At 38.8% G+C, this 20,878-nt stretch overlaps 2 protein-coding genes across 6 annotated transcripts in view; one reads left to right on the top strand and one right to left on the bottom strand.

Annotated features, from left to right (window-relative positions):
- Window positions 1–1,030, bottom strand: part of Mnat9 (microtubule-associated Nat9) — a 62,890-nt gene extending 61,860 nt beyond the window's left edge. The window contains exons 1-2 of one of the 3 annotated variants that reach the window (XM_067136054.2): window positions 713–1,030; window positions 326–527 (exon numbers count right to left, since the gene is read on the bottom strand). In XM_067136054.2, the coding sequence (XP_066992155.2) occupies window positions 326–527; window positions 713–722 (212 nt within the window). In that variant the 5' untranslated portion in view covers window positions 723–1,030. The remainder of the gene's footprint in view (window positions 1–325; window positions 528–712) is intronic. The other 2 variants (XM_067136053.2, XM_067136055.2) reach the window with 2 other exon arrangements.
- A 320-nt stretch (window positions 1,031–1,350) lies between these two features.
- The window catches only part of cyp33 (cyclophilin-33), a 44,059-nt gene continuing 24,531 nt past the window's right edge, over window positions 1,351–20,878 (top strand). The window contains exons 1-4 of one of the 3 annotated variants that reach the window (XM_067136050.2): window positions 1,351–1,561; window positions 4,479–4,646; window positions 10,555–10,724; window positions 13,255–13,431. In XM_067136050.2, coding sequence (XP_066992151.1) covers window positions 1,528–1,561; window positions 4,479–4,646; window positions 10,555–10,724; window positions 13,255–13,431 — 549 coding nt within the window. In that variant the 5' untranslated portion in view covers window positions 1,351–1,527. Of the gene's footprint in view, window positions 1,562–2,386; window positions 4,214–4,478; window positions 4,647–10,554; window positions 10,725–13,254; window positions 13,432–20,878 lie in introns of those variants that run through there. The other 2 variants (XM_067136051.2, XM_067136052.2) reach the window with 2 other exon arrangements.

The raw sequence follows: 20,878 nt of genomic DNA, 5'->3' as shown, positions 1-20,878 counted from the left end.
CCAATAAAAAAAATAAAAAAAACATGATGGTCTTCAGATTCTCACCTTGCTCCTGCAGACAGATCTTCAGTCGTGAAGAGGGAATGAAGGATAAGAACAAGGCAGATAAAAACAAGAACAAGGAAGAGACAAAAGTTTAAATACAGGTGTTAAAAGAGTTGAAACACAGAAGGAGGGATATTTTTGTCTCTTCCCTTTTCCTGGCTTTGTTCTTACTTTCCAGATTCCCACATTAAGATGAAGAACTGTCAAGACGGTCTACTTTCCAAATTCCCACATTACAATGAAGAACTGTCAAGACACTCCACTTGTTGAGTGTTGATACCTGCTCTCCTGATGAGGCTGGGAAACAGAAATGAACTTGTTAGAGGCTGAGAAGACAGAGTACAATAACTGGAACTGATGAAGATAGAGCCAATCTATTTGCAGGCGCAGTGTACAAAGAAGTGGAAATCGTCTTTGTCCCTTAATTTCCATGTTTGTCTCCTCTTTCTGTTCCTCCCGTTCCCTTCGAATATCTCTCAGAACTTTAAAAAATAATAAAATAAAAAAAGGAAAGCGAGAACAATATCAATAAGCAAACAGGGTCAGAGAGAAAAAAAATAGAAAAGAACGAGGTTATAATACTTCAAATTATTCGATCTCTTCAAAATAATATCCACTAGTACACACTTATATTTTTCATTTAAACTAATTATAAATTCATATTTACTTTGGTACATGAATTCTCTTGTACGGGACTAGAACTACGTTTCTTCCGATTATTTTGGTATTGCTGTTCACTTTCATTGTCCACTGCAGATTTCATAACCTTCAAAATTATGTTTTAAGGCCGTGGAAGGAATCTGTCCAATTTGTACGTTCAGTACATTTAATCCATACTTAAATTATTTTGGTTCAGGGTGTAGGAATATTTAAGTTAATATCCAGTTTATTCTGTCAATCTTGTACTTGACGACTACATAATTTCTTTATTTCGTAACTCAAAAAAAAATGCTCTTTTAATTTTTTTAATTTTCGCATTACGATCGTCTTCAGCTCTAGCCCCCCCACCATCGACGATGCAACCAACATCTTTTCAAAGTTACTGTAATAAACATTGTAATCACCAAGAGTTCAAAGTTACTTGCTTTATTAACTCGCTGTAATCCAGAAAGACTATTAATCACAGTATTCAAACTTGTGAAAACGTTAAAGTTCTTGTTAGAATTAGAACTATATCTTACAAACCGTGTTATAAAATTACAATATTTCTCATTCTCTTTGATTTCTTGGTTGGTCACACTTAATGGTTGAATTTATTATTACTGTGTATTTGTTTTTATTTTCTTGCTAGTTCCTAGTTGTGTTTATAGTGTTTACTGTTTGCGTGTTTGGTTATGGTTAACCTTTCCAGAAGCCTCATTTTGTTGTACATAGTGGTATAAAGAAACGTGTAAGAAGTAGTCAGAGATGACATATTACTACAAAGTGATAAAGTAGTGTTACGTTATTGATTAGAAAATTAATAGCACCGGCTGTTTAATAATGTCAACTAATCCCAAGAGGACGGTTTATGTGGGTAATGTAATGCATGTTTAATTTAAAATAAGTTATTTATGATTCTTTGTTTCACATGGAACTGTTACGCTGAAGAAGCAAAGCATTAGTCAGGTCGTGTTTAGAAAGATAGAAACAAGGATATAGAAAAAATAGGATTGAGAAGGAGAGAGCACATAAGAAAACTGTGGTGCTTGAAATTACTTTGGTCCTTTTGTGTTTTCGTATTTGTCCTTGTCTCTCTTTCTGTTTCGCCCTCACCCCACACGGACCTATCCACTTATAATGCTACAAACTTTGGCTAGCATGGTGTCAAACGTATGCCCAGATATCTTCCACAACACTTCAGTTAATATATATATATTTATATGCAGGTGATATTGTCATGGGATCAAGCAACAGGGAAGACCTACAAAATGCAGTGTATAAACTTGAGAACTATGCCATTAACAGCCTTGCAATAAATAAAAACATGACGGTTCAGATGGTATTCCGAAAAGGGGGAAATATTATGTCAAATGAAGATCATTATTAGTCCAGCGACAAGACACGATTGGAGCAGTGAAACATTGCCGGTCCAGTGACAACCAGTCCAACCACAGATGGAGCTGAGGAGCATGGCATAGCATGCAGAACACAGTGACATGTTGCCAGTACAGTGACAAACCGTTCCAACCACAGATGGAGCTGAGGAGCATGTCATAGTAGGCTTACGTAGCCAAGGGATGCACAATTTGCTCTGTTTTCCGCTGATGTCACAATCACGCCTATCTTATCTGATTCGATAATGGCACACTGATGGTAGGTTGAAAGACTCGAAAATTATTTTTTTATGTTCAGTTAATGAATACATAATAATAGTATTTGTTTTACATCCCAAAAACTACATTTACGGTTTTCAGAGACGCCAAGGTTCCAGAATTTTGTTCTGCAGGAGTTCTTTAACTTGCCAGTAAATCTATTTACTAATAATAATGTTCTTTACTTTACGTCTCACTAATTACTGTTATGGTTTTCGGAGACACCGTGGTGCTGGAATTTAGTCCCACATGAGTTCTTTTACGTGCGTATAAATCTGCCGATACGAGGCTGATGTATTTGTGGATTCCACATTTGTGAAGTGTAATATTTGTAAAAATGCAGTTAGTTGTAAGACTTCGACAACAAACTTGAGAAAACATATAGGCCTACTCAGAAATCACCCGACAGTGAAAATTATTGAAAATGCATCTCAGCCCACAACAAGCAGAACCTTTTCAGTAGGGTCAGAGAGTGATGTGAATGCCGTTTCCATCCCGTCCACATCATCCGCCACCAATGAAATTACAATAGGATCAAGTACAAAACCATCTACATCCCCCGCAAATGTATCGTGCAGCAATCCCAGATTTCTAATTTCATTCCTAAAAAAAATTGCTGGAAGGAATAAGAAATACATTGACGAAAATCTCCTTCAGATGTTCATAAAGGATTATCAACCTTTTACTCCCTGGTGGAAGATGAAGGGTTCAGACAATTTGTTAAGTTGTTGAACTCGGTATATGTGTTACTTACTAGGAAGCAGATATCAGCCTCGCTCATTCTGGCTAAATATGAGGAATATAAAATAAAAATGATAGCGTTATTAACTAGGGCCAATACCATAACCATCACAACTGACTGCTGGACCTCTAGAGGTAATGATAGTTTCTTAGCTTTAACAGGCCACACAATTATTGACAGAAAGTTTGTAAATCCATTACTAGACTGCTGTCTAATGGAAGACAGTCTCACAAGTGATCATCTTGCCAGACTAATCAAGTCAATTACCGATTACTGGGGAATAACAAATAAAATAATATTTTCAGTGTCTGATAACTTCCCGAACATAACAGGGGCGTTATCATCATTGCAATTTAAACACAATGGTTGTGCAGCTCACAAACTGCATCTGATTGTGCAGAAAGGACTCAATATCACGCAGGCCGCTTCCTTAACAGGCAAGATGAAAACAATAGTAAAAAACTTCAGAAGCTCAACTAAGTCGTGAAATAAACTGTGCGAATTTCAGAAGAAGGAAGGAATTGATACGCCACTCAAACTTAAGAACTCAGTCCCTACAAGATGGAATTCTGTTTTGGAAATGGCAGAGAGAATTGTGAAACTAGAAATTGCTGTAGTCTGCTATTGCCCATATTGATGCTAATCTTCCTATTCTAAGTGGGAGTGAGTGACAGTTAGCTAAGGGTATTTGCATCATTCTAAAGCCCTTCGCAGAGATGACTGATACTTTGAGCTCCCAGAGTTTCCCACCAGCTTTATGTTTAATAGTGATGGTTGGCGGCTTGTTGGATATACTTAAGGGATTTTTGGCAGATTGGAAGTTGCAGATAGTTCATCCTGTAGTTAAAGTTCTTATTGAAGAAACCAACAAAGTGGAAAGGTTTGGGTTGATCGATCGTAGTGCCACACTTTATCAATATGTACCTACTTGACCCCCCGCTTCAAAATGATGCCTTTCCGAGAATTAGTTAATGCAGAAAGAGCCAATTTCTGATGAAACGAGCTGCAGAAGACGTTGCTCAGCCTGAAAGCCTTAAAAAGAACAGCGCAGAAGAAGAAGAAGAAACAAGGGAGCCTTCAATATGGAAATCGTTTCTAGACGTTTCTACAACTGCAAGGAAAGCAGGGAAACGTGAGTACATAATCTTTTTTTTTTTTTTTTTTAGTTTAACGTCTTCTCTTATCACTTAGTTATAAAGAAGACACGTTAAAAATGATTAATTTCTATTTTCATTATTACAAGTCGTCATTTTACTATTCTCTGAAGAATGGTGATAATGAAGTAAAGTTTTAAAATATTTTTTACTGATTCAGTACTTTTAATTTAATGTAATTATTCAGTAAACTTGTAGAACATTTGACAACTGCCTTACTCTGTTCTGTTCCGTTATTTTCAGACACATGCGAAAGCAGAGCATTGATCGAGCTGCAGCGGTACTTGGATGAACACTGCATTAGTCTGAGGGATGATCCCATCGAGTGGTGGTTTATGAACTGGCACAATTACCCACTCCTCTCTCAGGTAGCTCAAGAAAGGCTTAGTGTCGTGGCCACATCAGTACCTTGTGAGTAGCTCTTTTCCAAGGCCGGATTAATTGTATCGGACAGAAGATCCATGCTTTCTCCTAGAAAAATGTTATTGTTTCTGAAGTCCAATATGCATTTATTGGAATAAAGTCCAGAATTTTCCATTAGGTAACTGTAACTAACAGTGGTGTAATTTTGTAAGAGTTTGATTTATTTGCCTCCATAGCGTGTGTTCTGATCTCTAGTGACTTTTATAGCTTCATAGCAATGATGTGAAATGTGAGCAGTGATGGGAAAAGTACAAGAAAAAAGTAATTGCACTAAATTACAGTTTCCTGATCAATATTTTACTCGCCGGGCTAAGTGACTCAGACGGTTGAAGCGCTGGCCTTCTGAGCCTCGATCCTGGCTCAGGCCAGTGGTATTTGAAGGTGCTCAAATACGTCAGCCTCCTGTTGGTAGATGTACTGGCACGTACATGAACTTCTGCGGGACTGAATTCCAGCACCTTGGCGTCTCCGAAAATCGTCAAAGAGTGGTTAGTGGGACGTAAAGAACAATAACATTATTGATATTTTGCTCCATTACAATATTACAAATTAAATTTTTAACAAGTAATCAAACAAATTACAGTTACTTTACAGAACGCTATTCTTAAGGAAATCGTTGACATTTTTTCGTATGTTTAAAATATATATTACTTTATTTCGCATTTTTTTAGTATACAGACAGGATAATAGCTATTATCACCGGGTGAGACCAAACACGATTGCTTTGAACTTTCAGAATCATCTTTTCCCATCATTTTTATTATGGTTAATAATAACTTTTGGCGTGTCAAATAATTTGGCTCTTAAAATTCTTATGGCTAGCCTCGGCCTCTTTGAGGGAAAGTACACCTTTGCAAAGATGCGCTACGGGAGCACTTGAAGGAATACCTGTGTTTAATTTTACATCGGTAGATGCAGAGTGGGTCTGGCCCATAAGTGGCCACGGCTGGCCTGTGGTCCAACAGCTCTGCACTCCGACCGGTCGACCGAACAGAGGAGGGGTGGCCACAGCTCTACCGTGGGTCTACGCCTCTGCATTCGGGAGATGGGACAGGGCTGGACCTCACGGCTGGCCCCAACCGTCAGCTGTCCTGAGAATTCTTTTCCGTGGTTTTCCATTCTCCTGCACTAAAGTTCTTAGTATAGGCCATGACCACCAACCGCCTCACCTTCTCCAAGCATCTCCTTCACTGTTACAAATCTCCCGACTTGAGAGACGGCGTTACCTTCTAAGGGGTCCGCCCACCCCCTTCAGGGGAGGAATGAAAACTTTTTTAGTAGTAGTAGTTTCATTTTAAGAGCATCGTTGGAATAGGTATAGTGTCCGACTCATTGGCTGAATGGTCATTGTTGAGGCCTTCGGTTCAGAGGGTCCCGGGTTCGACTCCCGGCCGGGTTGGGGATTTTAATCGCCTTAGATTAATTCTTCTGGCCCAGGGACTGCGTGTTTGTGTTTGTCCCAACACTTTCCTCTTCATATTCAGATAACACTCCCAACCACCACAGAAACACGCAATAATTATTACATACCTCCATATGGGGTTGGCATCGCGAAGGGCATCCGGCTGTAAAACAGGGCAAGATCCACATGTGCGATACAGTTTGTACCCGCGACCCCACAGGTGTAGGAAAAGTGGAAGAAGAAGAAGAAGAATAAATTGGGATATGTATGATGTCTTTGCAAGTACTGGAGAGGTAAGAAAGTACCTCATCAACAACTGGTAAAGCTACGGTTCTGCTGTATTAGAACTGGAAAAGTTATCTTTATCATAATTTACTTTTTTCCTGATTCAGCTTCTGTGCGATGCATATCAATTACTAGAAAGTAACGATTACAATTTTATTTAATGATAATGTTAGACCTACTCATTTACGTCCCATTAATTTTTTTTTTTTTTAGCAAAAGATCTTAGAGGTCGATGCTAATTACCAAACCCTTGAAAGGGCTTTGGCCTGCCCAGCGACCGCTGCTCAGCCCGAAGGCCTGCAGATTACGAGGGGCCGTCAATGCTAATTAGGAAGTAATATTTAGAGCCCCCAAGATTTTGTGTTCCGCTAACTAGTTTTTATGGTTTTCGGAGACGTCGAGGTGCCAGATTTTTTTCCATAGGAGCTCTTTTATGTGCCAGTAGATCTGCCGACACGAGGCTGACATATTTGAGCACCTTCAAATACCACTGGACTAAGGCAGAATCAAACCCGCCAAGTTGGGCACAGAAGACCAGCACTGTACCAATCAAGCTACTTCGCCCGGCACAATTTTATTTCAAGAAATAAATTACCAGTAGAATTACTTTTTTGGAAAAAGTAACAATTAGGCTACAAGTAATTTTTTAAAATGTAATCGTTACAAGTAATCCGATTACTTTTACCCAGTTACTTACCAACTCGGAAAATGAGAACTTTTGTGTGCAATTCTTCCCTAAGATTCTGATATGTGAATGACCTATAATATTGTTTAGAAATTGCCGATGATCATTTTGAAATATCTGACGTTTTAAAAAGTATTCAGTGTTGTGAATTTAAAATGTTCATTGATCAAATTTGCTAGATTAAATGATTAGTTATAGTATCAAAAGTGGCATTTGACTATATTTTAACCATGTTAAGAAAAACAGCCATTAATAATAATTGCAATAATAAATTATTATTATTATTATTATTGTAGTAGTAGTAGTAGTAGTAGAAACGTTTTAGTGCTGAAGTAGATTACTGTGGATTTCTTTCACTCACATGAAATAATGAACACCGTATCGGTGTGTGTCTGTCCTGTTCTTGTCGCAACCTGGCTAACGGTACAGGACGATGATGGCTGTATCACTGGACCGTTTGCGAATAGCAGTAAAAACACTTCCCGGTACAGCAAACTGCAAGTCGCAGCGCAACACTGTCACAGCAATGGACCGGCACAGGACGTTGCGAGTCGCAGCGCAAGAGCGTCACAGTTTGATCACAGTAGCAGGCAGCAGTGGACCAGTAGCAGCAAACTGAGTCGCATCGCAACACTGTCACAGTAGCAGAGGACTGGTAGAGAAGAGGCTCCTGGAGCAGGTTGTCACTGCTCCATTCCGAGAATAGGTGACGCGTACCGGTACACCAGTACCAACTCACCTTTACCAAGATACAAATCAGCTGATGTTGGGCACCTATCGTAAATTGCGCGGGCCATCGGCGTAAGCTGGGAGATTTCAAGGATTCATTGTCGACAAACCAGGCTTTTTTAATGCAATTTTAATGTGTTACAAACATAATAACATGTATTTTCGTTGATGTGATAAGTGAAGTACACCAGTCTGAAAGAATATAGCGAAAATGGTCATATCTTGTTCTGCTTACAATTGCAGTCAGAGATTTGAAAAGGGGAGTAAGATAACTTTTCACAGGTAAGGATTAAAATCTGTAACTGGAAAGACAGTTTTGATTTCATACAGTATCTAGGCTGCTAGGGAAAACGAGTATAAGTCAGAAAATGACTTGTACTCTTCTCCCATAGACATGTTTACTTGTACGTTGGGACCAAATGAAATATTAGGCCTAGGTACATATAGTTTAGTTCTGACTTATAACTACATCGTGAACTTATCTTACTTTGAAATTTTTGACATACTTCTTGGTAGCCTAAAATTACTTCTGGACCTCACAGCACAGCCATAAGTCGCGCACCATGACTACGCGGCTGAGCCGGATGTCCGAAGATAGAAAGTTCGAATCCCGGTGCTGACTGGCCATCCTTAGAGTAGTGATTTTTCCTGGGTTTTCCAATACTCCTTCCAGGAAAATGCCGGGATGGTACGTGCCACTTTATGTTGGCCAATAGGAATACAAGTAGCTGTTTCAGAAATGAAAATGGCGTGCAATTATCTTAATTAGGTTATAAGAGTAAATGTACTTCTTGGGGCAGGACGGTGGGTTCCTGGACATCGCAATGATCATATCTCTCCTCTGAGTTGCATTCATTTCCACTTACTTATAACATTAGAAATATGTTGTCGCCCTGGCTGGAATAATCCCGAAGTAAGGAAGGACCTCAAGAGCATGGGACTGAATGAGGACATCTCCAGAAATGCCTTATAGTCACTTGACATGGTCTCTAATGGCCTTAAATGAGAATAATAATCTGGGCATCACACTTCCACCCTCAGCTACCTCCTTCAGAAACCATCTAGGGAGAGATCTTTGGCAGCCATCATAAGCCATCAAGGAACCCATAAGACTGTAAGCACGGCCGTGTCTTTATTTTATGCTTAGGTCCTTCCAGTGCTGTCATAAGGACTGGAACTCATCTTGGAGCATCTAATGATATCTGATCTGCAGGTTATTGAAAATTTTAAACCTGGATTCCTTAAAAGAACGCTTGGGATTAAGATGTTACTCAAGACTGGTGTAGGAACTAGCTTCAGAGACATTCCTGTTACTCAACAGATCAACAGATTCCATGCTCAGTTGAAATTGGATTAGACCAAATAATGACATGAGAAGTGCCTTGAACCAGTTGATAGAACATAACTTTCATCATAAACTATGCATCCGGTCAAGTTCTCTCGAGGCATCCATGCAATATGTGTGTTATGTTCACTTTAGCAAATGTACATGCCTAGAGAACAAAATCTCTGCTGGAATATTGTAAAAATGCACATTTGTGCATTCTGTAGTAATAATATGTCCCCATTCACATTCCTGTCTTTTTACATTAACTTAGTTTGTACCCGTCCATTCCTTATATTGAGCTTTTGGGTTCCCTCTCATTTTCTTGTGTTTCTAGTTTACCATCTTCATCTTTATCATGTGCCTCTTACCTCTTCATGTGTTTTTCTGGCCTTCTTCTTATCGTACACTTCGCACATCAAGACTTCAACCTCTCAATGTGTGTTAAAGGCCACCATCCTTTAATGGAGCAGTACACAACGTACTCCCAAACCATATACAACCTCAGGACTACATTAGCAATAATCATTACACTCTCACACAACTACAAAAAGGGAAGGAGCTACCAATCTGGTTTAATGCCATACTACTTTACTTAATACGGCACAGGACATCATGACTCGTCTTTTAATGTAAACAACAGGATTTTATGTAGGGCAAGCTGTAATCTCTACATTTCCGTACAAGCCTTAACTGAATCTACACTACTTCAATGTTTTACCTTTTAGAGATGTAAAGTGTTTCTTATCCTTCGTGTACATATGGTGACAAAAATCTTTTAAATGAGAAATTGGTATTTTTAAAGTGTAACTCATATCACAATTCAAGCCATTGAGTTTTTAATATAATGTACAGTTACGGACAATAAGACTTAATTATAGCACTGAAACTGAAGAATCAAGAAACAGTGCTAGCCATAAACTGAAACATTTACAAGCATGAAAGTGTTTTACGTATATGTTGTTTTTATTTTATGTATACTTATAAGTTAGTTTTAAGTTCAAAAATATTCACTTCTCATAGATGTGCATTCACGCATGTCACATGGATAAATGATAACATATACTTAATTTCCAATTTGACGAATGCCGTACTCATAAGTACAACCTGACATGTTATCGTTACATGATATTCCTTTTTAGATATGGTAATGTTTGCAGTTGCATGATGCGTTATATGTGTGTTCAGCTGAGGATGACCCGCTAGGGTCAAAACCAGTCCTGTATTTATAATATTAATAAACAAGTATTGAGTAGGTGGAATTCTTCTCCTCTTTGCATTTGTCTCTTTTCCGGTGCTGACCTGTCGCTGTGTTTTATCCTCTTTTCATGTTCCTATCTTTCTATATATTACTTGGCTAAATCATGTATGTTGCTATGAGGTAAAATTTGGATGCGCAGAAAATGTGGGAATGGTTCTTTAGAAATACACGTAGTCTAGTTGTAAATTCCTTACTTGTTTCTGCCTGCAGGTGGGCTGGCGGAGGAGGTGGACGAGAAAGTATTGCATGCAGCATTTATCCCATTTGGAGATATTCTAGACATCCAGATTCCTCTTGATTATGAGACAGAAAAGCATCGGGGCTTTGCGTTTGTGGAGTTTGAGTCGGCAGAAGACGCTGCAGCTGCCATTGATAACATGGTAAGGTGTGCTGTGTTACTGTTTTTTCTCTAAGCATCTCCGTTCCTGCTACCATATCCTCTTCCGTGTTCATAAAAGAATACTGAACATTCGTAGGAATTAAGGCTTTCTCGTCTGAAGGTAAGTAATATTCTTGTTTTATCAACCCTTTTCCGCCCATATTTTTACTCCGCTTATCCCCAGGTTTCAGCCTATTATTTAGGAAAAATTGAAGCAGAGCACATTGTTTCAGAAAAAGTTAAATATAATAAAGACTGTTGATCACAATGTATTCAGATTTTCAATAATATTAGAAAACATCCCATCACATCCAGTTCTCTATTCATAGAATCATAAGGTCAAACCTGCACCCGTCCCCTACTGGTGATACTCGACATAGAGGTAGGCTGCATTTGTCACATTGCCATGTTGTCCGAATCCCTCTAAAACCAATAATCGCATTATTCTAGAAGTGGAATTATGCCTATGTATATAACCTTTTATTTCCTCTGAGCAAGTGTCTTCCCATTCCATATCTATTTTACCAGAATGTGCCTATTTGAATGCTGCATTGATATATATATATGCAATAGACTATGTCACTGAGTAGTTAGTCTCCTCCTAACATATGTAAAAAATAATCTATTTCTCATAATACTCTATCTAAATTATGGGCAGGTGCAACATCATCCATATAATCATTCGGAGTTAACAAAAAAAAAAAAAATGTTTATGTTACCTGAATTGCTGCAGCATCGCCGTCAGGTCCAATTACTCGATATCCGTTTTCACTTATATCACTGTTGACATTAAATTTATCTTCCTTAATATGTTATTCACTCACTAAAAATTCACCTTCACCCCTGCTCAATGATTCTGTGTCACTATTTTCGCCTATATTCAGTTCAGTTTCAATATCTGCAGTATTCAATCCTGCCATATTTACGATCGAAACAGCTGAGCTGTGCTCGCTGAAGTTCAATACCATTGCCGAGGCAACGTCAAGACAGATGACCGCTGTACTTTTATTTCCTAAGCCTCATAGATTGCACTGTGTGTTCATAAATGCCTTATAAACATTTCACTGCCGAAACAAATACAAAAAATTTGCATAGATCCCAGATGTGTGCCGATAATGCAGCCGGGGGCTTTTGGGTGCTAAGGACCGGAAGGCAAAGTGAACAGGTGGGCGCTAAGGGCGGGAAAGAGTAAAGGAACTTTGGTCACTTTTGGTCATTAGCCATGTTCCCATCTATACTTACTGTTCATTGTGGTCAGATGGCCTTCTCTTACATGTATCCAGACTGGAGCTGCATATTATACAAGGTCAGATCAAAAAGTTCCTGGACTAGCTGTATAGTGCACCAACAGATGGCATTGTAGAGTGTTACAATGAGCCAATATGAAATTTTGTATTAAACTGAACAAATTGGGCATAGAGACAATGAGTATGCTTTGACAAGCGTGCGTCATTGAGGTTTGTCTGTGGGTGGTACTTATAGACCCAAGGCTCATCACCAATGATGATCCTGGACCTGAAAGTTGGATCATCGCGGCACACTCCTGGAGATCTCAACTCATTGCAAAACCATGTTCCTTCTGCTCAAGGGGTCAGCAAATGGGCGACAGTCTTGGAAGCAATACGCCGCACGTTCAATTGTTGTTTGCGCTGACCTTACGATACACCATCAACGTCTGCAATGTCATCGATCATCCTCCAACTTTCCTCGTTCAGTTCCAAATTGTTTGGGTGTGATCCTCCTCGAAGGTCTTCCAGATCACAACCTCATCTTCCGAAGGATGTTCTTCTACCAGTAAAGCGCCTGTGTGTCACTCAACACATTGCGTACGACTTGTCACCATTTGCTGCTAGTAAAAGTGAACTTGAATCCTCATATTTCCTGTAGGTGGTGCTGCACTTTTCAGGCACACACCCAATGGAGAAGAGCTTTATGTACCATTTTTGACACATACGGTACCAGGCTTCCTAACATTCTTAAATATGTGGCAGTACCAGGAATCAAACACAGACTTCTGAGAATAGCTGCTAATAGGGCTAACCATTATGTTATTTAAACATATCTCTGCTTAGTGAAGAGAGGATGGTTGCCTAGTTGTACTTTTTCTTGAAACAGTAATCACTATGACCATTTCTTTCCAATAAGGTAAGGGTGTATTCTGTCCGAGGCAGGTCCGAACCTCCGCAGAGGTTTGCCTGAGCCGGAGTTTACGTACGGTAGGGTGGCCAGTTCCTTTCCACTCCTCCATTCCCTTATCCTCCACCAACAGCGCGTGGCAACCCATCCAAATCTTGACCACGCTCAATGTTGCTTAACTTCGGAGATCTCGCGGAATCCGGTGTTTCAACCCGGCTATGGCTGTTGGGTCTTTCCAGTAGGCCTACGTTAATCATGCAGTGCATAACGGAGCTTGTGAAGTGGCATTTTTCCTTCACAGATAACATAGGGGAATGTAGCTCAGGACCTGTAGCAAGAATGTGGGGGTTGTTTTGCGTTAATGGTCTAAAAGAATGGAACTCGCTATGTTGCAGAACGACTCAGAACTGTTTGGCAGAACAATCAGAGTGAACCTGGCCAAACCACAAAAGATCAAAGAAGGCTCGACCAAACCTGTGTGGTCTGATGATACGTGGTTGCAAGCACATGCCGGAGAGACTCTTGACAAGGACGACTCGACAGCAACCAAGAGATCGGCCGAAGAAAACTCTGTAAGTACAATATTCTGTATGATATTGACTTTTTTTTTTTTTTTTTTTTTAATATTACAATGCTTTAAGTTAACTTACAAGCAACCTTTGGATCAGTGAGTTTTTGGTGACATTTACAGGCCACCAGGATTGAGTTTTTCTTGAAAATTTTGGATTCTTAATTTTAAATTATTTTGATTCTATCTTTTCTCTATTGATAAAGTTGCAGTAGGTATAAAATGCCTTTGGGAGTGGCGACCCCATCATAATAATAGCCTATATATGATATGATATTAGAAAATCAACCTCGGAAAAGGTTAGGGCTTCCCCTGCTTAAGGCGACGTATAGTTCTCAGGGTGCTGGGGGAACTGTGAGAAATGGGCGACCAGTAACCAGCATTAAGATAGGAATAGTAAATCTTATGACCCTGACAAGAGAGGCGGAGAAAGTAGTAGATTTCATGGAGAACGAGAAGGTAGAAATGTTGGGGCTGAGTGAAGTGAAATGGAAATTAAACGGAAGGAAGAAATTGTGGAAAGGATACACATTATACTGGAGTGGTGGCCAAGAGGCAATAAACGGAGTGGGACTAATCATTTCGAAGCATTTGTAGGAGTATGTTGAAGTGGTAGAATGTGTGAGTGATAGAATAATGAAGATTAAGAATGAAGTGATGGACTTCATACAAGGGTATGCACCACAGATGGGAAACAGGGAAGAAGATATTGAAGCATTCTTGGAGAAAGTAGAAAGAGAAATTTCAGGTGTGGAAATGGTTATTATGGGAGATCTGAATGCACAAGTCGGAAACGAGAGACAAGGAAAAGAAGAAGTCATTGGATCATACGGATATAGGAAAAAGAAATCGTGAAGGAGAGAAACTATTGGACTTATGTGAAAGGAATGGACTTATAGTGGGGAATATTTGGTTTCAAAAGAAAAACAGCAGGAAAATTACGAGATATGGGTGGGGTGACAGAAAAACAAAATCAGTAATCGACTACTTTTTGGTGGAAAGGACAAATCGCAGTAAGTTGGTGGATGTGACAGCTTTACCAGGAGAAGCATTTGTTGGGGGCCATAGAGTTGTGGTGGCAAAATTACAGTTGGGGAAAAATGGTAAAATTAAAAGAGATAAGAGAAAGCAAAATAAAAGTATGGAAATTGAAAGACAAAAATGTACAGGAAAATTTTCAGGAGAGATTGAAGCAACAAATCCCAGTTACTGGAAGTGGAAAATGAAGAAGAGGAGTGGGCCAATTAAAAAAAAAAAGGCTTTTGTTAGTGCAGCAGAGAGTGCTTGTGGCAGGACATCTACAAGAGTGAAAGAAAAGGAGACACCGTGGTTGAATGAAGAAGTGAGGAAAGTGGTGAAAGTAAAGAAGACAGCCTGGCGAAAATGGAATCGAGTTCAAACAGAAGAAAGCAAAATGAAGTATCTCAGCAGCAAAAGGAGATATAAGAAGGTGGTAGGAGAAAAGAAGAAGAGTTGGAAAGAATTTGCACAAAAAATGGAAGTGGATGTAAGTGGCAGTAAAATGATGCTGTCATCATCATCATCATTTTACAGTTCCAGTTTCCCAGGTACTGTTGGCGAGCCTCTTCCATTCTGTCTTATCGAGAAACGTTCTGTTGTTAAATGACGTCCTCGAGTGTCCTTCCCCGATCTGCAATGTCCATCTTTACGATGTCCATCCAGTGGGTTCTTGGTCTTCCCACCATCCGTTTCCCTGCCACATGTCTCTCCAAGTTCACATACGCTGTCCTTGTAGGCTCCATCCTCATTACATGCCCAAACCACCTCAGTCTGGACATGCCGACCCGATCTAATGATGATGTAACAATCCCAACTTCCTTCCTAACCACATCATTTCTCAACTTGGTTTTTTGAATTGTGGACCTAAGGAACTTCATCTCGGATGCCTGCAACCTTGATGAGTCTTTCTTAGTGAGGGTACAGGTTTCAATACCATAGGATGCTGTATGGATTTATGAGAAGTAAGAGGACAGAAAGAGTTATCACAGAGCTAGTGAAATAAGAAGATGGGGAATTGTTAACACATTATTGTCCGGGCGTGTGCTACTCCATTCTTTCCTGTGGACCTACAACAGAAGCACGCCTAGCATGAGAAGTAGGATGAAATATAAATACATGTAACTTTTAAATGACATGAAAATGACCTGTAAATGGTTCAATGACTCTGTTTTCATCCTTATTTCTCCATCCATTAACCTTACTGTCACTACTATCACTGGCATCTTCACTCATATTATTATCGCTGTCAACAGACTCGTCTGAACTGAATGTCGCACTTTCACTTCCGCGCACATATTTTGAATTTGACGGACACACAACTTCACAATCACTAATACTTACACTTTCACAATCACTAGGAACATCAGATAAACTATCAGCATACAATTCTCAAAATATTTCATCATCGTTCAAGCTGTCTTTGCTACGGCGCGACATGCTGACACCTGAATGTATAATATAACTATTTATAGTAGTTTATTTAAATCAAGGCGGATTTAAATAAACTATTATAAATAGTTATATTATACATTCAGACCAGTCAATACGGACCAAACACAATATTAACCTATCATGGTTAAGTTTATTAACATGCTGACACCTGACAATACACTCGGGCGTGCAGTACTGAGTGTTATGAAACCACACTTCCTGTGCCGAAAGCATTGTCAAGGAAAGAATATATCTATCAAAATTCCGATCAACAAAGACTTTAATTTGTAAACAACACAAAATATTTTGATTAATAAAATCGCGGAGAGGATAAAATCACGCAAGAATGAAGCAATGTGAGGTAAAAGCAATACAGTGTAAGGACTCAACACAGAGGATGATATAACAATGCTGGAGGTGGAGTTAGCGGTACGAAAGATGAAGATGGGAAAAGCAATAGGGATGGACGAAATCAGTGTGGAAATGATAAAGACTGCTGGACCTGTTGGTATGCAGTGTTTGTACCGACTACTAAAGTGTATGTGGAAACACAAATGTGTAGCAGAAGACTGAAAAAAAGGGATAATAGTACCAGTGTTTAAGAAAGGGGACAAGAAATTTTGTGGTAACTGTAGAGGAATCACTCTTATATCGCAGGTAGTTAAAATACTGGAAAGGCTATTAGAAAGAAGAATGAGAAGAAAGATTGAAGGAAGTTACAAGAGGAACAATATTGCTTCAGGAGTGGAAGATCTACAGAGGACCCAATCTTTAGCATGAGACAGCAGATGGAAAAGAATTGGGAATATGGAAAGGATCTGGTCATGACTTTCATAGAAATAGAAAAGGCATATTGTAACCGTTCAAGTTCGAAGGTTAACTCTAACCGTATTTTGTCAAAAATATAATCAGGGGTTTGAAGAAATATTGTAGGTGTTCCTTGGCATTACTCAGCGGTAATACATGAAGTTCCACTCGCGTGCGTGAAGTTTCAATTGGGCACCAGTTACAGTTCATGGCAATCATCAGCACGTTAACATTACCATCATGAGAATTTGTTACTTATAACTATTTGAGGCTACTATAAATCCTAATTTATAAATGAAAATACTGAGAATCGATTTCAATTGGAAGGTTGTTCTGTTTTAATTATGTCAATTCTATAAAATATAATTAACAATAATGAAAAATAAAATCTTGCAACATGGATGGATAAATATCAAATGCTGAATATAGTAGTTAATATAGTTTTAAAATATACATTAAAATACTTTTGTTGGCTATCATTCTCTCGTTCATATGGCGCTACAATATTATTATGATTCAAACGATGTTGGCAAACCGATCTAATATTAACCCCTAGCCCTCCTTTTTTTCTGAACACTCCTACCTCTCCAGCTCCATTTAAGAATCTGCTTGGAGAGGTATAAGAGACAGCACAAACATATTGACAGCATATTTATAAAAATCAACTAAAGCAAACACAAAATGAATATAATACAAGTACACAAGAGTAATCAGGTGCAATGTTCAGCATTTTCAAACCTGAAATTATCTCAGACAGTCACTTTTTGTCTGTAATAGTGCACTGTGTGGAACTTCCCAAAACACTCGCCGGGATATAATCCAGGCTTTTTTCTACAATGATTGCTGCAAAACACAGTCTCCCATCGTAATTCAGGCTTACTGTTCATTGCTATATAGGATTATGCCTAAAAATGCTTTGAATTCAGGAAGAGTAACATCTATCCATAATCTCCTAATATACTTGCGTGTGAGGGGCGTAACCTTTTGCATGTTTACACTAGCATACCGGTTAGTCACACAATTTCTGACAATAACTCATCAGTCATGAATAATTGGAAAAGGTCAAGTTCACTCAACCTTGCGGTGGTTTATAACCTGACGTACCTGTGAATGGGCTTTTGAAGTCCAAGTCAGTGTCACGGTATTTCCTCCAGCCATCAGTAGAGGTACCAGCACTGTCATTCAGTATAATTTTCTCATTATCAGAATTTTCATCATTCAACTCACCAACACAGTCTCGTTCCGCAGTATCTTCCTCACCACTTAACTGAAAATCACTCTCACAATCACTGAAATCGTCACTTTCACCTAAAAGTCTGGCTATTTCTTTCTCATGCTGCTCGAACGACGCCATGTTGCTAAGTAACGTCTGATTACAAACTCACATAGTCTTCAAAGAATGCGCACAAAGCCTTATTTCAAAGAGATTATAGCTATACGTGGCTTCAAATTGTCGTCGAAGGATCGCAGTAGCTTACTGTACTTGTAATTCAAACACGCGTAACCCGACAAAGGAGTTATATATCGAAGAAAATCATGTCAGGCATTGCCCGACATAGGATCTATGCAGGATAGTCTCGTTGTCGGGCATGGCCCGCCGCATGAGTGATAAGGGTTAATGTTAAATACAAGCAGATAAATTATTATTGTCAACATGGAAATTGCTGAAGGCTTACATATACAATTCATTACAATTGTTTCAATTACTTATTTTATCTGCCACAGAAAAATAAAGAAAATATTTATTCGTTTATCTATTTCCATTATGGGTAAATATTCCACTAATATAGTATTGCAATCGTAGCATAAATCAACAAACTCTAACTGACAACTTGAGTGTTCACTACATAAATACGTGCAACGCCGTGGAACCTAAAAGAAAATCAATCACGGACACACAAACTAAGTTCTGCAGCTAACCACGAGTAAATAATCAAAAGAAATGTCAAATAAAAGAACAGCCATCGTGCACAATATCATTATCAATTACTTCGACGACCCTAACATTCAGTCATCACTCATATACGCATCATGCCTATTCAAAATGTTTCATTCAAATATACAAGACCGAGCTCGATAGCTGCAGTCGCTTAAGTGCGGACAGTATCCAGTATTCGGGAGATAGTAGGTTCAAACCCCACTGTCGGCAGCCCTGAAAATGGTTTTCCGTGGTTTCCCATTTTCACACCAGGCAAATGCTGGGGCTGTACCTTAATTAAGGCCACGGCCGCATCCTTTCCACTCTTAGCCCTTCCCTGTCCCATCGTCGCCATAATACCTATCTGTGTCGGTGCGACGTAAAGCAACTAGCAAATATACAAGCTCATAATTGCCGAAGAGAACTATTTCAATTCCAAACACATGTGAACGCTACCATGTATATCAACGCGGTCCAATAAAATATTTCCTTCATGAAGACTCAGTCGTGTTATATGAAATATTGATTTACAAGGAAAACTTCCAACCTTGATAACACAATAAACACATTCTAATTATTCCAATAAGACTTATTCACAACTAGATTGGCATATTAAATTAATTGGGAAGACCGTATTACAGGAACGATCAGTTAACTCCTAGTAAAATTGCCGTATTACAACCCATGATTGTGCATTCGAAACCAGGTGAAATTGGCATTTTACCAATTAGAATTCCAATCATGACACTATTTAGGAGAATTAGTGCGCTCCACGAATACTGTAAGATGCTTAGAGATGAATTTGTAGCGTCGCTCAAGTTGTATTAGCATATGACATGTTATACTCATAACCGTGAAAGAAAATCTACATCTACACAATGTACAACTTAATAGAATAGAAAAAGGACAAGTTTTTGAACTCATCTTATTGGTGAGTTATTGAAGATACAGTCCAATCATCCTGGTCTTTGGAATATTATCATTTGCTCATGTTAACACATTTTCCAGACCCGTCGGGATTCCACCCGGTTTAGATCTGCATGACTATACTGCCGGATCTTTCGATATAACGGTTCTCCATCCGATTTGACATCATGAAACCTGCAACTTACAATTAGTGCAGTATTTTATATCAAAACAGATATATCAACGTTTTGATACAACACTCGCCTTGTTGTTTTCCTATTAAGAACTATTCTTTCTACTCTTACAGTTTACTGTTCTTATTAGCATACAATTCAGACAGATTGAACCGGTCTGCAACTAGCTTTCATTTTATTCATGTGTGTGTCAATACTCAATCTCTTTCTTTAATTGTTCTATATAAACAAAACCAGAATTACAGCACGTGAAATGACGTTCATGCGCAGAACAGCAGGCTATACAAAATGGGATCGTATAAGAAATGAAGATGTGCTTAAGGGACTGAATGCGAAACCAGTAATCAATTACATCTATGATTATCAAGAAAACTGGAAACGTCACGTTCAAAGGATGGAATCTGGAAGACTATACGCTATCAGCCAAGAGGACAGAGATCTATAGGACGTCCAATAAAGCGATGAAAAGAAAATGCAAGACCGTAACGGGCCACATGGCCCAGGCCCAGGCCCAATACTTGGAAGGATGATGATGATGATGACATAACCTCTCCTGCCCAAATGCCAACCTCACCTTCGTGGGATGAACAAACCTGTTTCCACAGACGAGGCTGTGTTGACCAAGTCACGGCGGTATAACCGTTACGTCAATTATGGAGGAATAACAAAAATACAGTAAATGTAACGAATCAGTGACAATAACTGTAACAACTCCAACAACAAACGCAAGTGTAAAACAATAACCATGAAATAACGAACTCGGACAAGACAACCGTCTTACTAATAAACGGTGTATAACTTTTATACAAGGTTTATACATCGTTTATGTGAAATTCGTTACTAATAAACCGTGTATAAGCCTCCTTTGTATACATCTGTTATAGTTATTCATTGAATTGCTAAATACAGACCAGGACCCTTACATAAGCGTTGTATAGCAGCGAGTAGCGGAAAAAGAAATGAGTGAGCAGTTTATTTTCGTCTACAGTAATATAATCGTGGTGAAATATTCAACTTATCCATTTAACATTGAACATACATTGAAGGAATGGACGATAATGTTGATGATATTCACGATATTTTAAACATAGAAGACATACACCATTAAAGGTTATGGAGGTTAGACATCTTCGTAAAGTAAAACACTTAAAGAGACGAAATGACAATGAAAAACT

The sequence above is a fragment of the Anabrus simplex genome, chromosome 1 (genome assembly GCF_040414725.1).
Source record: "Anabrus simplex isolate iqAnaSimp1 chromosome 1, ASM4041472v1, whole genome shotgun sequence".
NCBI classification, from domain to species: domain Eukaryota; kingdom Metazoa; phylum Arthropoda; class Insecta; order Orthoptera; family Tettigoniidae; genus Anabrus; species Anabrus simplex.
The sequence above is the reverse complement of the archived record's forward strand: the minus strand, read 5'-3'. Positions and strand labels throughout refer to the sequence as shown.